The sequence below is a fragment of the Bos mutus genome, chromosome 25, assembly GCF_027580195.1.
Source record: "Bos mutus isolate GX-2022 chromosome 25, NWIPB_WYAK_1.1, whole genome shotgun sequence".
NCBI classification, from domain to species: Eukaryota; Metazoa; Chordata; class Mammalia; order Artiodactyla; family Bovidae; genus Bos; species Bos mutus.
Genome location: NC_091641.1, coordinates 31,448,504 through 31,463,796, shown reverse-complemented (window position 1 = coordinate 31,463,796; position 15,293 = coordinate 31,448,504). Strand labels below are relative to the sequence as shown.

The 15,293-nt window shown below is 36.6% G+C and overlaps 2 protein-coding genes across 4 annotated transcripts in view; one reads left to right on the top strand and one right to left on the bottom strand.

The window, feature by feature from the left end:
• The window catches only part of TNFRSF17 (TNF receptor superfamily member 17), a 131,174-nt gene that overhangs the window by 16,473 nt on the left and 99,408 nt on the right, over positions 1-15,293 (top strand). The window lies entirely within an intron of this gene.
• Positions 1-15,293, bottom strand: part of GSPT1 (G1 to S phase transition 1) — a 33,662-nt gene that overhangs the window by 7,483 nt on the left and 10,886 nt on the right. Inside the window, exons 2-12 of one of the 2 annotated variants that reach the window (XM_070362645.1) lie at positions 13,624-13,668; positions 13,469-13,510; positions 12,514-12,738; positions 11,703-11,736; positions 10,037-10,114; positions 8,060-8,240; positions 7,080-7,234; positions 6,841-6,981; positions 5,484-5,577; positions 4,578-4,658; positions 106-279 (exon numbers count right to left, since the gene is read on the bottom strand). In XM_070362645.1, the coding sequence (XP_070218746.1) occupies positions 106-279; positions 4,578-4,658; positions 5,484-5,577; positions 6,841-6,981; positions 7,080-7,234; positions 8,060-8,240; positions 10,037-10,114; positions 11,703-11,736; positions 12,514-12,738; positions 13,469-13,510; positions 13,624-13,668 (1,250 nt within the window). Of the gene's footprint in view, positions 1-105; positions 280-4,577; positions 4,659-5,483; positions 5,578-6,840; positions 6,982-7,079; positions 7,235-8,059; positions 8,241-10,036; positions 10,115-11,702; positions 11,737-12,513; positions 12,742-13,468; positions 13,511-13,623; positions 13,669-15,293 lie in introns of both variants that reach the window. The other variant, XM_005889253.3, reaches the window with a different exon arrangement.

The following is a 15,293-nucleotide window of genomic DNA, read 5'->3' as shown; positions in this document are numbered from 1 at the left end:
TCTGCACACAATGGCATATCACCAGTTATCAGGACAAAGGGCATTTAAATCCTAGCCTCATTGTGACAGTGAAGGTCATCATGATAACAACAATATCTGGTTTACCTGGGCATCAAATGTGCGACCAGAATGACAAAGATTATTAGGATCACAAAGTATGAACCCTGGAAGAATCTCCTCCTCTTCAATTCCTTTCAGTCTGATTTTGAGGTTTTCACCTGGGGCTACAGAATCGGTTTCCACATCATCAGAAAGGATTCCAAGAACTTCCACATTGTGCTTAAAAAGAAACCAAGATTGGAAAACTTGATACATTCACTACATTTTAGAATGGAAAATAATGTTTGCTGAAGACTTACAAGTCACATTTTTCTGTGGTTGTTGATTAGCCAAAGTAATTCTTTTGAGTTTAAAACTCTGTAACATTTGTATAACATGAACTTAATGAAAATCATATCCTAGAATTACAAGCTGCCAATTAAAAGATTTATCTGTCATCTTTTAAATATCACATCCTAATAATTTCCAAACAGAATATCTACCTTTCTTACTTTTCTAAAATTAAAACATAAATCATTTTAATTTTATAGATATAACTTTCATTATTCTTAAATTTCAGGAGTTAAGAGACATAGCTTCTGCTGCTGCTGCTGCTGCTAAGTCGCTTCAGTCGTGTCCGACTCGGTGCAACCCCAGAGACGGCAGCCCACCAGGCTCCCCTGTCCCTGGGATTCTCCAGGCAAGAACACTGGAGTGGGTTGCCATTTCCTTCTCCAATGCATGAAAGGGAAAAGTGAAAGTGAAGTTGCTCAGTCATGTTGACTCCTAGCGACCCCGTGGACTGCAGCCTACCAGGCTCCTCCGTCCATGGGATTTGCCAGGCAAGAGTAGTGGAGTGGGGTGCCATTGCCTTTTCCGGACATAGCTTCTATTACCTATCAATCCCCAAACATCTGAAGAATGTATTTTTCTAAGGTTATTTGAACAACTAAGCTTTAAAAGCACACTGACTGTTTAATAGGTAGAGGTTTCCTTCTAGGGTGATGAAAATGTTTTGGAACTAGACGTGGTGATGGCTGCACAATACTGTGAACGTACAAAATGTCAATAGTGGTAAAATTTGTCTTTTATTACAATAATTTTTTAAGCATATAGATGGGGAAAAATGTTAAAAGCCATACCCACAAAGTAGTCCCTTATTTTACTCCATTTCCTCCCTTGGAGATAATTCATATTTTTAAAACACATGCCAGAAAACAAAACAAAATAACAACCTTCAAGACAAAAGTGAACTTTCTCATTGGATGGTATATAAACAGTAGAAAATCCAGAATCATTGTATTACATACCAGAATTCTACAAACTGTCATTTGCTAAACTCCAGTAGTTTCTCCCCACACACATACACAAATAATGGCTTTCTTTCCCAAAAGGTAGCTTATACCTTACTGATACCTGTCTTGAAATTCATTCCAAAAACTAGTAGTACAGCCATATTTGCTAGCAAATTCTTTAGAGTAATGGAATAAAGAGGTAGAAACTAGCAGTTCCATCATATATAACCAAACAAGTATGTTTACTACCTTTTGCCCAAATAATCCAGTGTAACAATTCCTTTCCCTAAATGAAGACTTTTATAACTAAACAAAATAGAGCAAGTCAAATCTGTAATCCATACTTACGAAAAATTAAGATTAATTTTTTAATTACTTTCTGAGAGGTAGTAAAGATTTTATCTACTCAAAGTGCTTCACAAAAGTGGAGAGTCATACATGATTTATGTATGTATGGCTGGCTGGCTTATTTCACTTAGTAGTAATGCCCTCCAGGTTCATCCATGTTGTAGCTTATATTAGAATATCCTTCCTTTCTAAGCTGAGTGATACGCCGTTTTATGTGTACACCGTATTTGCTCCTGCTTTGCTCCTGCTTCCGTGTGTTGGGTGCTATGGACATTGGTTCTTCAAGGTCTGTTTTCAGCTTTTAAGGGTGTATACTCAGATGTGGAACTGCTGGATCATGATTACTCTATTTTTATTATTATTTTTGTTTTTGAAGAAATGCCATTAAGTCTTCCCCAGCAGCTGCACAATTTTACGTTCCTACCAACAATCCAGAAAGGGTTCCAAATCCCTACATCCTTGCCAGCATTTGTTATTTTCTGGGTTTTTCTTTTTTTTAAATAGCCATCCAGATGGCTGTGAGGCATTATCTCACCAGAGAAGGCAATGGCAACCCACTCCAGTACTCTTGTCTGGAAAATCCTACGGATGGAGGAGCCTGGTAGGCTGTAGTCCATGGGGTCACGAAGAGTCGGACACTTACTGAGTGACTTCACTTTCACGCATCGGAGAAGGAAATGGCAACCCACTCCAGTGTTTCTTGCCTGGAGAATCCCAGGGACGGCGGAGCCTGGTGGGCTGCCATCTGTGGGGTCGCACAGAGTCGGACGCGACTGAAGCGACTTAGCAGCAGTAGCAGCAGCGGCAGCAATGATTAGTGATGTTGAGCTTCTTTTCATGTGTTTGTTGGCCACTTGTTCATCTTCTTTGAGAAATGCCTGCTTTAAGTTCTTTGCTAATTTTTTAGTCAGGTTCTTTCTTTTTGTTGTTCAGTTGTAGTTCTTGATATATTATGGATAGTAACCCCTTTATCAGATTTATGATATACAATTTATTACCCCCATTCTGTAGGTTCCCTACCTATAATTTTTCAGTGTAAAATAGTCTTACATCTGGGCTTCCCTAGTTGCTCAGACAGTAAAGAATCCAGCTGCAATGCAGGAGAACTGGGTTCAATCAATCCCTGGGTTGGGAAGATGCCCTGGATGAGGGCATGGCAACCCACTCCAGTATTCTTGCTTGGAGAATCCCCATGGACAGAGGTGCCTGGTGGACTACAGTCAATGGGATTGCAAAGAGTTGGACACGACTGAGCAATTAAGCACAGCACAGCATAGTCTAACATCTTTTAAAACATAATTCTATTCCACTGAAACTCAGGGACTGAAGTAAACTGAGTTCTTAAGGACTGATTAACACCTGTAAGATATGCTACACTGAACTGTTCAGTAATTAGTGTAAAGTGATAGTTTCTAAAGAGAACTAATATATTGAGTCTCTTCACCTTTAGCTACAGCCCAGCACTCAGTTCACTTGCCCATAGTAAGTACTTTTCTATTGTGATAAAATACTCATATTTACCTTTTAAAACTATTTTACATCATACAATTCAGTGGCATCGACATTCACAATGGTATACAACCATTATCAGTATCCGGTTCCAAAACATCATTACCCCAAAAGGAAGTTCTGTGCCCATTAAGAATCCACTCCCCATTCTTCTTCCCCCAGCCCCTTGCTTCCATCTCCACAAGCAAATTTGACTTCTGTGATTGCTCAACAGACAAAATACAAGGATTCAAACTGACCATTATTTTCACTCGTTTATCACTGCATAATTACCTCTTAAAGAAAAGACACTATGATAGCATACTCTGATCTCCAATGCATAAGGCATCAAGAAACCCCAAAGTATACTTTGTAAGGTTTCAATTAAAACTCAACAGTACATTGACAATTGTCTTTTGTAATATTCTTTGCCTGGAATAAGCATGGTAAAGAAATTCTCAGTTAAATCTAACAAAATGTCTATTTGGAGGTTCTGATAATTCAGGCCTTTTCCTACGTAAACAACATCTTTGGATTGTTAGAGAAGTCCTCTGGAAAACAGGTAACAGTTTCTTAGTAACAGGTCATCTGCAATTACCAGCAACTGACCAGTCAAAAATAACACAAAGGAATATAGTTCATTGAGATTTTTTCATGTTATTTAATGAAACCCTCTGCTATAATGAAGAAACTACAATAAGGTATTAAGAGTCAAGAAAAGACCCATTTATTATTAAAAAAAAAAAAAATCCCTTTCTCCCCAAATAAATTAGGGGCATAGCTTGGACACATTTTATAGTATCCAACATAACTACTATGTACAAAAAAGAAAGCTAATTATATTAACGTTAAACCTGAGTTTTCATCCCTGGCTCACTTACTAATCTAGAATGTTAACAGAAGCAAATCACTCAACCACTACAAATCTCCATTTACTTCCTATAAAATAACTAACTGAAGCTCTCATGATGATGTACTTTTTAACTCTGACATGGTGCCAATACTGTCCCTTCTCCATTTGTCAATAAATAACACCACATATTCTTGATTAAATTTTGCACTTGACATTAACTAGCTCTGCATAGCTCAGTTGGTAAACAATCTGCCTGCAGTGCAAGAGACCTGGGTTCGATCCCTGAGTTGGGAAGACCCCCTGGAGAAGGAAATGGCAACCCACTCCAGTATTCTTGCCTGGAGAATCCCATGGATAGAGGAGCCTGGCAGGCTACAGTCCCTGGGGTCGCAAGAGTCGGACACAACTTAGCAACTAAACCACCACCACCACCACCAATGTTGGATTTAAAAAGTGGTTTCTTTTAATGAAATCCCTAAGATTGAAAAGTTCTGATTCCTTACTAATATTTTCAAGAGAAAACTTAAATGAACAAGAGCATTATGAATTCTTACCTTGTTTGGCATCATCACAAGCTGCTGGCCTTTACAAATAGATCCTGATTCCAGCTTTCCCAGGACCACAGTGCCCATATCCTGTTTAAATTTAAAATAAAAAACCAAATGTCAGACTTCTGTTACTACTATACAGGAGTTCCACAACCCAAAGTGAAATATTGCAAGGCTTATTCAGAAAAGAAAATCTTTAGCTCAAGTGGTAGAATCCTTAGGATTAATCTTAGACACAGGCAACAAATATACATATATATAATACTAATAAATAAGTATGCCTAGGGATTTAAAAAGAACACACTGCAGGAGACAGAATTTTACGTTTGAAGATCTAAATTTGTTGTTCAAATTGAGGTTCTCTCAAAACTGTCTGAGACATTCCCTATTTAAAAACTAAATTTCAAGAAACTTAGCATGAAGCTAATGAAATAATGATGTATTTGAAAAAAAGCAAAATACTACATATTGATAGTGCAGTACTTAAAATGAAGCTGAAAACATAGTTAAAAATAGTGAAGCTTATTATTTTTTTCTTTATTTGAAGCTTATTTTTTAAAGACTACATCCACTGTTGGTTAGGCTATGGTAAACACGTTCATATGCTGCTGGTGGCCATGTAAATTAGCACTGCATTTTGGAAGGCTGTCAGTATCTATCAACTTTAATGTAGAAACTCTTTCAGAAGTTTTACTTATAAGAATCTCTCACCAAAAAATGATCACTGGCTCATAGAAAAACAACCAAATTAAACTGATTTAATTATGGTCTATATCACTGAATAACATAATCTTTATTAAAGAGATACCTGTGTTATGTTGTTAATTATTAAAGTTATTTCATAGTTTAAAACAGAACACAAAATAATTTGTCACCTCCCATAAAACCCAGTTTCTTTAACATTTTGGGTACCTTGTACTTATCCACAATTGGCAGCCTGATTGGTCCATCAACTGATCTATTGAAGTTTGGCAAATTATCCAGATATGGAATAAATGGTAATCCACTGAGAATATAATAAAGAGTCAACATAAATGTTAAAATTTTAAGAAATTACATGGCTCTAACTTTATCTAGTTCATCTCACTTATTCCTCAGAAATGTTTTCTAAAAAAATAACATAATAGATCAATATAATGAAAAAGTTTCCCTGTAAACTTATAAAAATATTTAATGGCAAATAACCCACATGTTGTAATAAACAGAAGCCACACTATATAACTTAATTTTTCATGGACTTTTTCCAGCTCTGAAATCAAGATTCTGTAATTTCCCCTTTAAAAATACAGTATGTGAATTGGGAAGTATAATATTGCCAAGATCGCAATGTTCCCCCCAAACTGATCTACAAATTCAGTCAGTTCTTATTAAAGTCCCACTGCCTTTTTGCAGAAATTTGACCAGCTGATCCCAATGTTCATATGGAAATTCAAGGGACCCAAAAAGGCAAAATATTCTTGGGGGGTGGAGGGATAAAAATCAAAGACTCACATTTCCCAATTTAAATACTCACAAAGCTGAAGTATTCAAGACTTTACCTTATAAAACATTAATCCAAAAATGAAACACACACCTAAGAGCTTCAATAGGCTTAAATGAAAATAACAGGTCTAATTCTTTATGACTGGATTGGGCAACAATTCCCTAGGCATGACACCAAAAGCACAATTAAGAGAAAAAATAAACAAGACTTCATCAAAATTAAGACCTTTTTGTATTTCAAAGGACACTATGAAGAAAGTAAAAAGATAGCCCACAGAATGGGAGAAAATGCTTGCAAATCATGTCTCTGATAAGGGAATTGTACCCAGTGCATAAAGTACCCTAACAACTCAATAACAAAAAAGAAAACCCAGGTAAAAGACAAAGGTCATGGCATTTTTAAAGCCAAGGTTACACTCAATATTTTCTTAAATTATTGGGCTTCCCAGGTAGCTCAACCCATGAAGAATCTGCCTGCAATGCAGGAGCCCCTGGTTTGGTCCTTGGGTGGGGAAGATCCCCTGGAGAAGGGAAAGGTTACAGTATTCTTGCCTGGAGAATCCCATGGACAGAGGAGCCTGGTGAGCTATGGTCCATGGGGTCGTAAAGAGTCAGACACGACTGAGTGACTAACACACATAAACACACTGGGCCTTCCCTAGTGATCCAGGGGGGCACAGATTCGAGCCCTAGTCAGGGAAATAAGATCTCACATGCTGTGCAGCCAAAAAATTATTTAAAAAAAAGATTACTTAATAAGACACAAACTTTTAAAAAGATTACTTACATGTACCAAGGACAGAAATCTGATTGCTCCTTAAGATTTGCTCCCGTCAGTCCTGAGCATGGCATGAAGTGAATGTCCTTTTTGGGATTAAAGCCAACTTTTTTCAAAAACGGCACCAGTTTCTCTTTACATTCTTCATATCTATTAATATTTATAAATAATTATAATGTAAAGCAACTGAACTCTATAGTTTCAACATTAAACAGAGTATGAACAAACATTAAGACATCCAAGCTTGCCTCTCATTGCTCCAATTCACTGTTGGGTCGTCCATCTTATTAATGAGCACAATCAAGTGTTTGACGCCTGCCGTCTTTGCCAGCATGGCATGTTCTCTCGTCTGTCCTCCTTTCTCAAATCCAGTTTCAAACTCTCCTTTCCTGGCAGAGATTACCTGTTCCAAGAAATCAACAGTTTATTCTTACACATTCAAGTACACTCTTTTAGCAATACAACATTTTTCTTTTCAGTTTTATCAGAAGCATCTTGCAAGAAAATAGAAGTGAGTGAGTTAGTCATTCAGTGTGTCCAGCTCTTTGTGACCCCACAGCCTGACAGGCTCCTCTGTCCACAGGATTCTATAGGCAAAAACACTGGAGAGGGCTGCCTTCTCCAGGGGAATCTTCCTGACCCAGGGATTGAACCTGGGTCTCCTGCATTGAAGGTAGATTCTTTTATCGTCTGAGCATATATGTACTTTTGAATGTCACAATGTCTAAATACTTAAAAAAATTTTGGTATATGTTTCTTCTCATTCCCAATTCTCCAAAATCTAGTACATTTTTATATTTTATATTTTATTTTTACATTTATATGTAAATTTATATTTTACATTTCAAACATATATGTGATTTAGTGCTAGTACAATAACTACCCCCAAATTGCAAAATGACTGAAGATCTTAAACAGATAATTTCTTACTCGTTTTTGTACTCACAGGATTGAGTACAAAATGGATTAGGTTTAGCAGTCAGTGGACACTAATTTCTGACACAGAGATAATAGCAATGGTAGAGAAAAGCAGAAACATTTTCATAAGTAAATCAAATTATGAAGATTTCTTGGGCAGATTAGTGAAACAAAGTGAAAACTGTAACTTTGTATATTTTACAGTTCACTGTAATCTAAATTCTAGCTTTTAGAAGGTAAATCCAAGTGTTTATATTTCAAGTTGGGCTGCGAACAAATACAGGGATGAACTGGAAACATCTTTCCTTACCAGTACAGCCAAATCAGCTTGAGAAGCACCACCAATCATATTTGGGACAAAACTCTTGTGGCCAGGGGCATCTAGAATTGTAAAATGCTTCTTTTCCGTTTCAAAGTAGGCACGACCCACTTCTACTGTTTTACCCTTGTCTCTTTCTTCCTGATTTGTGTCTAAGGCCCAAGATAAGTACCTGAAATAATTTTAAAATAACAATACTGGTAAGAACAGGAGTTTTAAAAATATTCTTCTACCATTAAACATGTAATTAATGGTAGAAGAATTTTATGTTCAACATACATTTAAATCATGAACAGGACTGGGTAGAAGTAAAAATTAAATGACTAAAACTTATATTCTTCTGATTCAAACACTCAAGAGCTTTTATATATATCCAGTGTCAATTACACATTCTGTAAGCAAATATTATGTATAATAACAAGATGACAACATACATAGAAAGACTATTTAGTACCAATGCCAATATCACTATGAGTTAAGTAATGAGTTCCTTTATATTTCATTTTAAAAATCATCTAGCACAAACTATAATACAAGTAAGGCTGTCTAAGGGTACCTTCTAAAAGTGAAGGCCACTAACCCACCATTTGGAACCAATGGTTACTTGCTAAGAATTATTTGGTTATTTCTTTGCCATATAAAATTACATATATAAATTCAAACCATCTGTAACAGTGTTAATTTAGATTACCTCATCACATCATCTGTATTTCATAGTAAGAAAGAAATAACAACAACCTAAGATATGCAGATGACACCACCCTTATGGCAGAAAGTGAAGAGGAACTAAAAAGCCTCTTGATGAAAGTGAAAGAGGAGAGTGAAAAAGTTGGCTTAAAGCTCAACATTCAGAAAACGAAGATCATGGCATCTGGTCCCATCACTTCATGGGAAATAGATGGGGAAACAGTGGAAACAGTGGCAGACTTTATTTTTTTGGACTCCAAAATCACTGCAGATGGTGACTGCAGCCATGAAATTAAAAGACGTTTACTCCTGAGAAGGAAAGTTATGACCAACCTAGACAGCATATTAAAAACCAGAGACATTACTTTGCCAACAAAGGCCAATTAAGCTATGGTTTTTCCAGTAGTCATGTATGGATGTGAGAGTTGGACTGTGAAGAAAGCTGAGCACCAAAGAATTGATGCTTTTGAACTGTGGTGTTGGAGAAGGCTCTTGAGAGTCCCTTGGACTGCAAGGAGATCCAACCAGTCCATTCTGAAGATCAGTCCTGGGTGTTCATTGGAAGGACTGATGTTGAAGCTGAAACTCCAATACTTTGGCCACCTCATGCGAAGAGTTGACTCATTGGAAAAGACTCTGATGCTGGGAGGGATTGGGGGCAGGAGGAGAAGGGGACGACAGAGGATGAGATGGCTGGATGGCATCACCGACTCGATGGACATGAGTTTGAGTGAACTCTGGGAGTTGGTGGGAGGCCTGGCGTGCTGTGATTCATGGGGTCGCAAAAAGTTGGACACAACTGAGCGACTGAACTGAACTGAATCCATTTTTTAGTATTATATTGATTAGGAACTTTTCCCCTTAACACAGAATAAAAAAAAAAAAAGACCACCAATGTCCTATTGAGATAAAGCTTGTTAACTTAAGAAAAAATAAGATAAGGTTAGAAAGAAGAAAAGAGCTGACCCTCTCTCCATGCAAAGGCAACTTACTGTCAATATATTATTCCATCTATTCTTTTATCTTTCAACGGTTTACTCACATAATGACCATACCCTTAAGTACTATTATGTTATCTGCTTTCTCCCCAAATTCCACTGTAACATCTGTTCCTGATTATTATAAATTCTGTGAATGAAATTTTGTAGCCAGGTAATGTCTCAATTAAATAGATGCTTTATATTTATCCCACAAGTCTCCTCTTATGAATTTATATGTTAGTAGACTACAAAAGCATAAGTCATTTCCTGAAAAGTAACTTATAGTGTCATAAAAGTTTACCAAGTTTCTCTGTTTTTTTCTTTAGCTTCTCTTTCATATTTCTCAAGTGTCCTTTTGTCAACCATTCCAGTCAAATACCTGAAAATGTTGAAAGAAAAGAGAAACAAACATTTAATTACTCATGGATTGCTCAGTTGTGAAGTTAGGAAATCTTTAAAGCTCTCGAAGGGAATTTGAATTCTATAAAAAAGCTACTTTAAAGTACAAGTGCCACTGGGGTAGATGCTGAAATCATGGAGAATTTCAGTGGAAAAGACATTTACAGTTTCAGATTACCTCCCCCAAGATAATGGGAAAAAAATAACTTTACAGTGCTAAATTCTGGCAGCGGACACCTTAACCAAGTAATCATGGCTTTTATCACCAGTAATAGATAAAACATACTGAATATTGCAATCATCTGCACTCTCATACGAGCACAACATACCTTCTGAGATATTCTCTTCCAAAATGCATACCCTCAGTCTAATTATTAACACTGTCAAACCCAAATTGAAGAATATCCAATAAAATAACCAAACAGCACTCTTCAAATTATGAAGGTCATGAAAGACAAGACTGAGGAAATGTCACACGTTGGAGGAGACTAAAGAGACATAACAACTAAGTGTAATGTGGAATTCTAGAACAGAAAAATGATACTGGTTGAAAAACTGGTGAAATCCAAATGTGATCTGTAGTTTAGTTAGTTAGTTTGTACCAGTGATAACTCACTAGTTGGGATGATTGTACAATGGTTATTTAGTATGTTAACATTAAGGTAGGCTGAATAAAATTGTCTAACAATTCCACTACTGTTTTTGGAACCTTTCTGTAAGTCTAAAATTATTTCAAAATAAATGTTTTTTTTTCAAACAGCAAATGTAAATACTAATGTAAAAGAAAGGAATTCTAAGTGCTATCCAAGCAATTAAGTCTTACTATTTAATATTTAAAACATACTAGTCAAAATGAGGTCATGATTTTTAAATAATACCCAACTGCTTCCCTTGACTCTATCCAAATCAAATCCTGTTCTAAGCTTCTGTCTCTGGGTGTTCTCAATAGTCATCTAAATCAAAAAATATACACTTTCATAAAACACAACATCAAATGGGCCTGCCACTTCTTCCCAGAGTCTTAGGTAAGAATTCCTGTATAATAGCCTGCTTTAGGATCTGTTGTAGAAATTTTCAGCAGTAACTGGCAAATTTACTGATTAAGATTACTTAACAAAGCAAGACAATGAAGATATGCCCTCTAGACCCTCTGTTATCCTTTAAGATAACAGCTTAAAGAAATGCGTCTACTTTAGGAGAGATTAAAAAGATGTTTAAATGAAAATATTTTTCAATTCTAGAACACATCACTAAACATCAACCATGGCATTTTCATACCTAGATACCTTCTATATATGATAAAAAAGAAAAAAAAAGCATGTTAGCCAGACATTCTGATTAAATCCACATATATTTAAGGAGTTGATGAATAAGGAAACACCAGTTCCCCCAGATTCATTATTCCAAAGAAAATTATATTTAAAACAAAGTAAAATTTCTTATAATTAGGGTTCTGTATTACTTTTTATTAACAAATCTAAAAGACAGCTTTTAGAAATACTTTTAATTAAGGTTTCATGAGAGTCTTACAGTGATAACAAAAGGTATTTAACAAAAAATATACTTACATTATTTGTCCTCCAATGGTTGACTTGCCAGCATCTGAAAGTAACAACATAATCAACAACAGGCAAACCGTAGGCGCAGTCAAACCAAAACACAAGGACTATATAGGAACACAACCAAAGGCCCATTTAACATACCTAATTACAGCTTGCAAAAGCAACTGCAAAGAATAGAATCTGGGTCAGAAGTTCCGGTTAGTTACCTTCTCTCCTTGAATCTAAGACCCCCCCCTGCAGCTCTATAGTGACCTAGGACTACCTTACTGACAATATGAATTACCCAAGGGGAGCCTCAGAAGGAGAACTAAAGTAGCCAAGACCCCTGAACTACATTTAGGTAGTCTGCTTTGCACTTTTAGCCAGTATAGGTGTTCCTTTACAAATTTCAAAGGAGTTCTTGCTACCATAAAAAGCAGAATGGTCTATCATCAAATTCAAAAGAAGGCAGAGATAAGAGAAAGGAAAGAAAAAGGGGGACATAATTCTGTTATTTTCTTTTCACACAAAAAAATAGACTTTAAAAAAAAATACTAACTAACAGACGTTATAACATGCTGAGCCATCACCGGTGGCCTACAGACCAATTATGTATCACATACAAATATACTTATTTTCTTCCAGCTACGATGCCACCACAGCTTCCAAGAATACACTGCTGGCAATGTTCTGCCAGCTAAAAAATCTATTGAGTTAAAAATCAAGACGTTTTAGATTAGTTCAGTTTCACTAAATACTTCAGGTAGCTAAATAAGATATTCTCTGATGGATTCAGTAACTTTGGTCATTTCTTATCATTGCTACAAGTGCAACTCACCTACGTGCCCAATGAATACGACATTTACGTGTTCCTTCTTAGGAGCGCCTGGCGGCGCAACCACAGATTTAGGTTTTGGTATTTCCTCTTCCTCCTCCATCATTTCCTGGGCACTTTCCTCTGCAGGCCTTCCATCTCCCAAAGAACCACCATCTGGCTCTGCTTCACTTATTTCTTCTTTGTGCTCCCATGATTCTTCTGGGGACATCTCTGTCTCCCCATTTTCTACTGAAATAAAACATTTTAGTTTAGTATTCTGAAAAAGGTTTATCATCTATCTATACATTAAAACACAGATGCTTTTAAACAAACAGAACTTAACATATTCAGTTCCATATCCTAACATCTAGTGACACACAAGAAAATCTCGTTCATAAAAGAAACATACAAGCTGGCCTCACAGGTGACATCAGAGCTCTGACTCAGATTAGGAGAGACTATTTTAATGGAGCTTCATCTTCATAAGGATGAACAAAATATGAACAGGACATCTAACACTCCCAACAGCCCAGTTACTCTGGCATCAAGATGTCCTGACAGAAAAGGGGAAGTTCAAAATCAGAATACAAAAAAGTGTGAAAAGATTTAGATTTCTGTTTTTCCTTTGGAAGTAGCAGAACTTCTTTACTGAACACCTTGGGAATATGAAACCCTTAAGGGTAAGAAAATTACAAAAAGGAAAAAAAATTTCACAAACGTAAATTAAGTACACCTATTCAAACTGCTTTAGCATTTCCTCCATTTGATTCTTTTATATTTGCCATCACTAAATTTATCATGGCAGTGTTAATGCCCCATTAGCTCTGCTTGCTAAATCCTAATGGCAAAGACTGTTTTCACTGTAGTTTTAAATGTAGGCATTATAATAATGATAACACTTAAACACTTGTACCTTAAATCTTGAGACTGAAAGAGTTTCATATTACTGTATTAATATGGTCAGAAATTTTCTTACCAATAGGTTCTGAAAGTTCCATGCTAACAGCTGAATTTGAACCTAGACAAGAAATTGAGATATATATTTACCAAACACTATCTAGATTTACACACCACAGACAATTTAATGCTTTCTCAATTAGTTGTTCAAAGAGTCACATCACAGAAAATTACCTTCACACAACAATGACTGTTCCTCTTGAGAAGATTCCACAGGTGCTGTTTAACAGAAATAAGCTCTATTAAAAATTAAGACCTATACATCCATTTTACTTATCTTTTAAGAAACAGGAAAAACAGAAGTTCAATAGCAAAACAAAAACCTCAATAATTCAGAACAATGACAACTAACCCAGGCTTTCAAATGACAAATCTGTTTAACCTAAAAAAAATCTACCAACTACAGCCAATTTTAAAACATTTTCAATGTTTAAAATGTATTCACAAAAGCATGTTTATTCTCTGACTCTACTTCATAAACTTTTCCTTTACAGATGCTGTAAAAGTAACCTGCAGCCCAGCACAAATCAAATTAGATTTTACTCAACAAATACACATTACTACTCTAGATTCTCTAGCCCAAGAAGTAATGATTAGTCCTTGTTAAGATTCTGTAATACATGTTATCATCAAGATCCTTAAATAAATTCTATTCGATACCAATAAAATGAAAAGGACATTCGTATATAGTCTCTGGAATGCATCCAGGCCCTTACATCATCTCAGAAAAAGTGGTTATAATGATGCTGCTGCTGCTAAGTCGCTTCAGTCGTGTCCGACTCGGTGCAACCCCAGAGACGGCAGCCCACCAAGCTCCCCCGTCCCTGGGATTCTCCAGGCAAGAACACTGGAGTGGGCTGCCATTTCCTTCTCCAATGCATGAAAGTGAAAAGTGAAAGTGAAGTTGCTCAGTCGTGTCCGACTCTTAGCGACCCCATGGACTGCAGCCTACCAGGCTCCTCTGTCCATGGGATTTTCCAGGCAAGAGTACTGGAGTGGGGTAGTTTTGTCCTATATTAGAATTCTAAGGTCAAGCAATAACCCAGTTTCCATAACTATCACATTACAAACTTTATGGAAGTTTGTAATGGAAGAGATGTATGTGAAATATACACTAATATCCCAGTCCATACATTTATTTTTTATACTAAATACTTCAATACCTAAGTACTCTTGCTTTAAAGCATCTACAAGAGGCAAAAGAAACCAGAGAATTTGAAGTCACATGAATCCTCCACACCAATAAAGAACAGTGAATTCTTAACCTGCAAGACTCACATTTAAAATCAGTGTCCAGTCTGCCTCTTTAGCACAGTAGGCAGCACATCAGTCTCATAAAATCAGTGCCCAGGAAGTATTAACACCCGTAAGTCAACAAAAAGCTTGGGGCCCAATCTCCCAATAACATGAAGTGCTGAAGAAAGTTAATTCCTGAGAGGCCCCTGGTGGCCTATTAGGATTCCAGGCTTTCACTGCCACAGCCCTGGGTTCAGTCTCTGCTCAGGGAACTGAGACTGCACAAGCCACATGGCATGGCCAAAAAAGAAAAGAAGGAAAGAAAGAAATTCCTGTCCCTGAAAGGTCAAGGGCAACAGATTTTTTTTGAGGAAGGAAGTGACATGCCAAGTGTGACTTAGGGAGATCATTCTAAGGTAGTACACAAATGAACCAGAGAGGTAAAGATACCACAAGTCAGAGAGACCAACAACACTACTTACAAGAAAGTATGCCATCAGAACAAATGAGTGGTAAAACCAGAGAAGGAGTTCAGTGCAAAGATAAAGGGAGCAAAGATCTGACAGGAACAGGGAGGAAGAATGAAAAGTCTAAGATGACCCCACCCT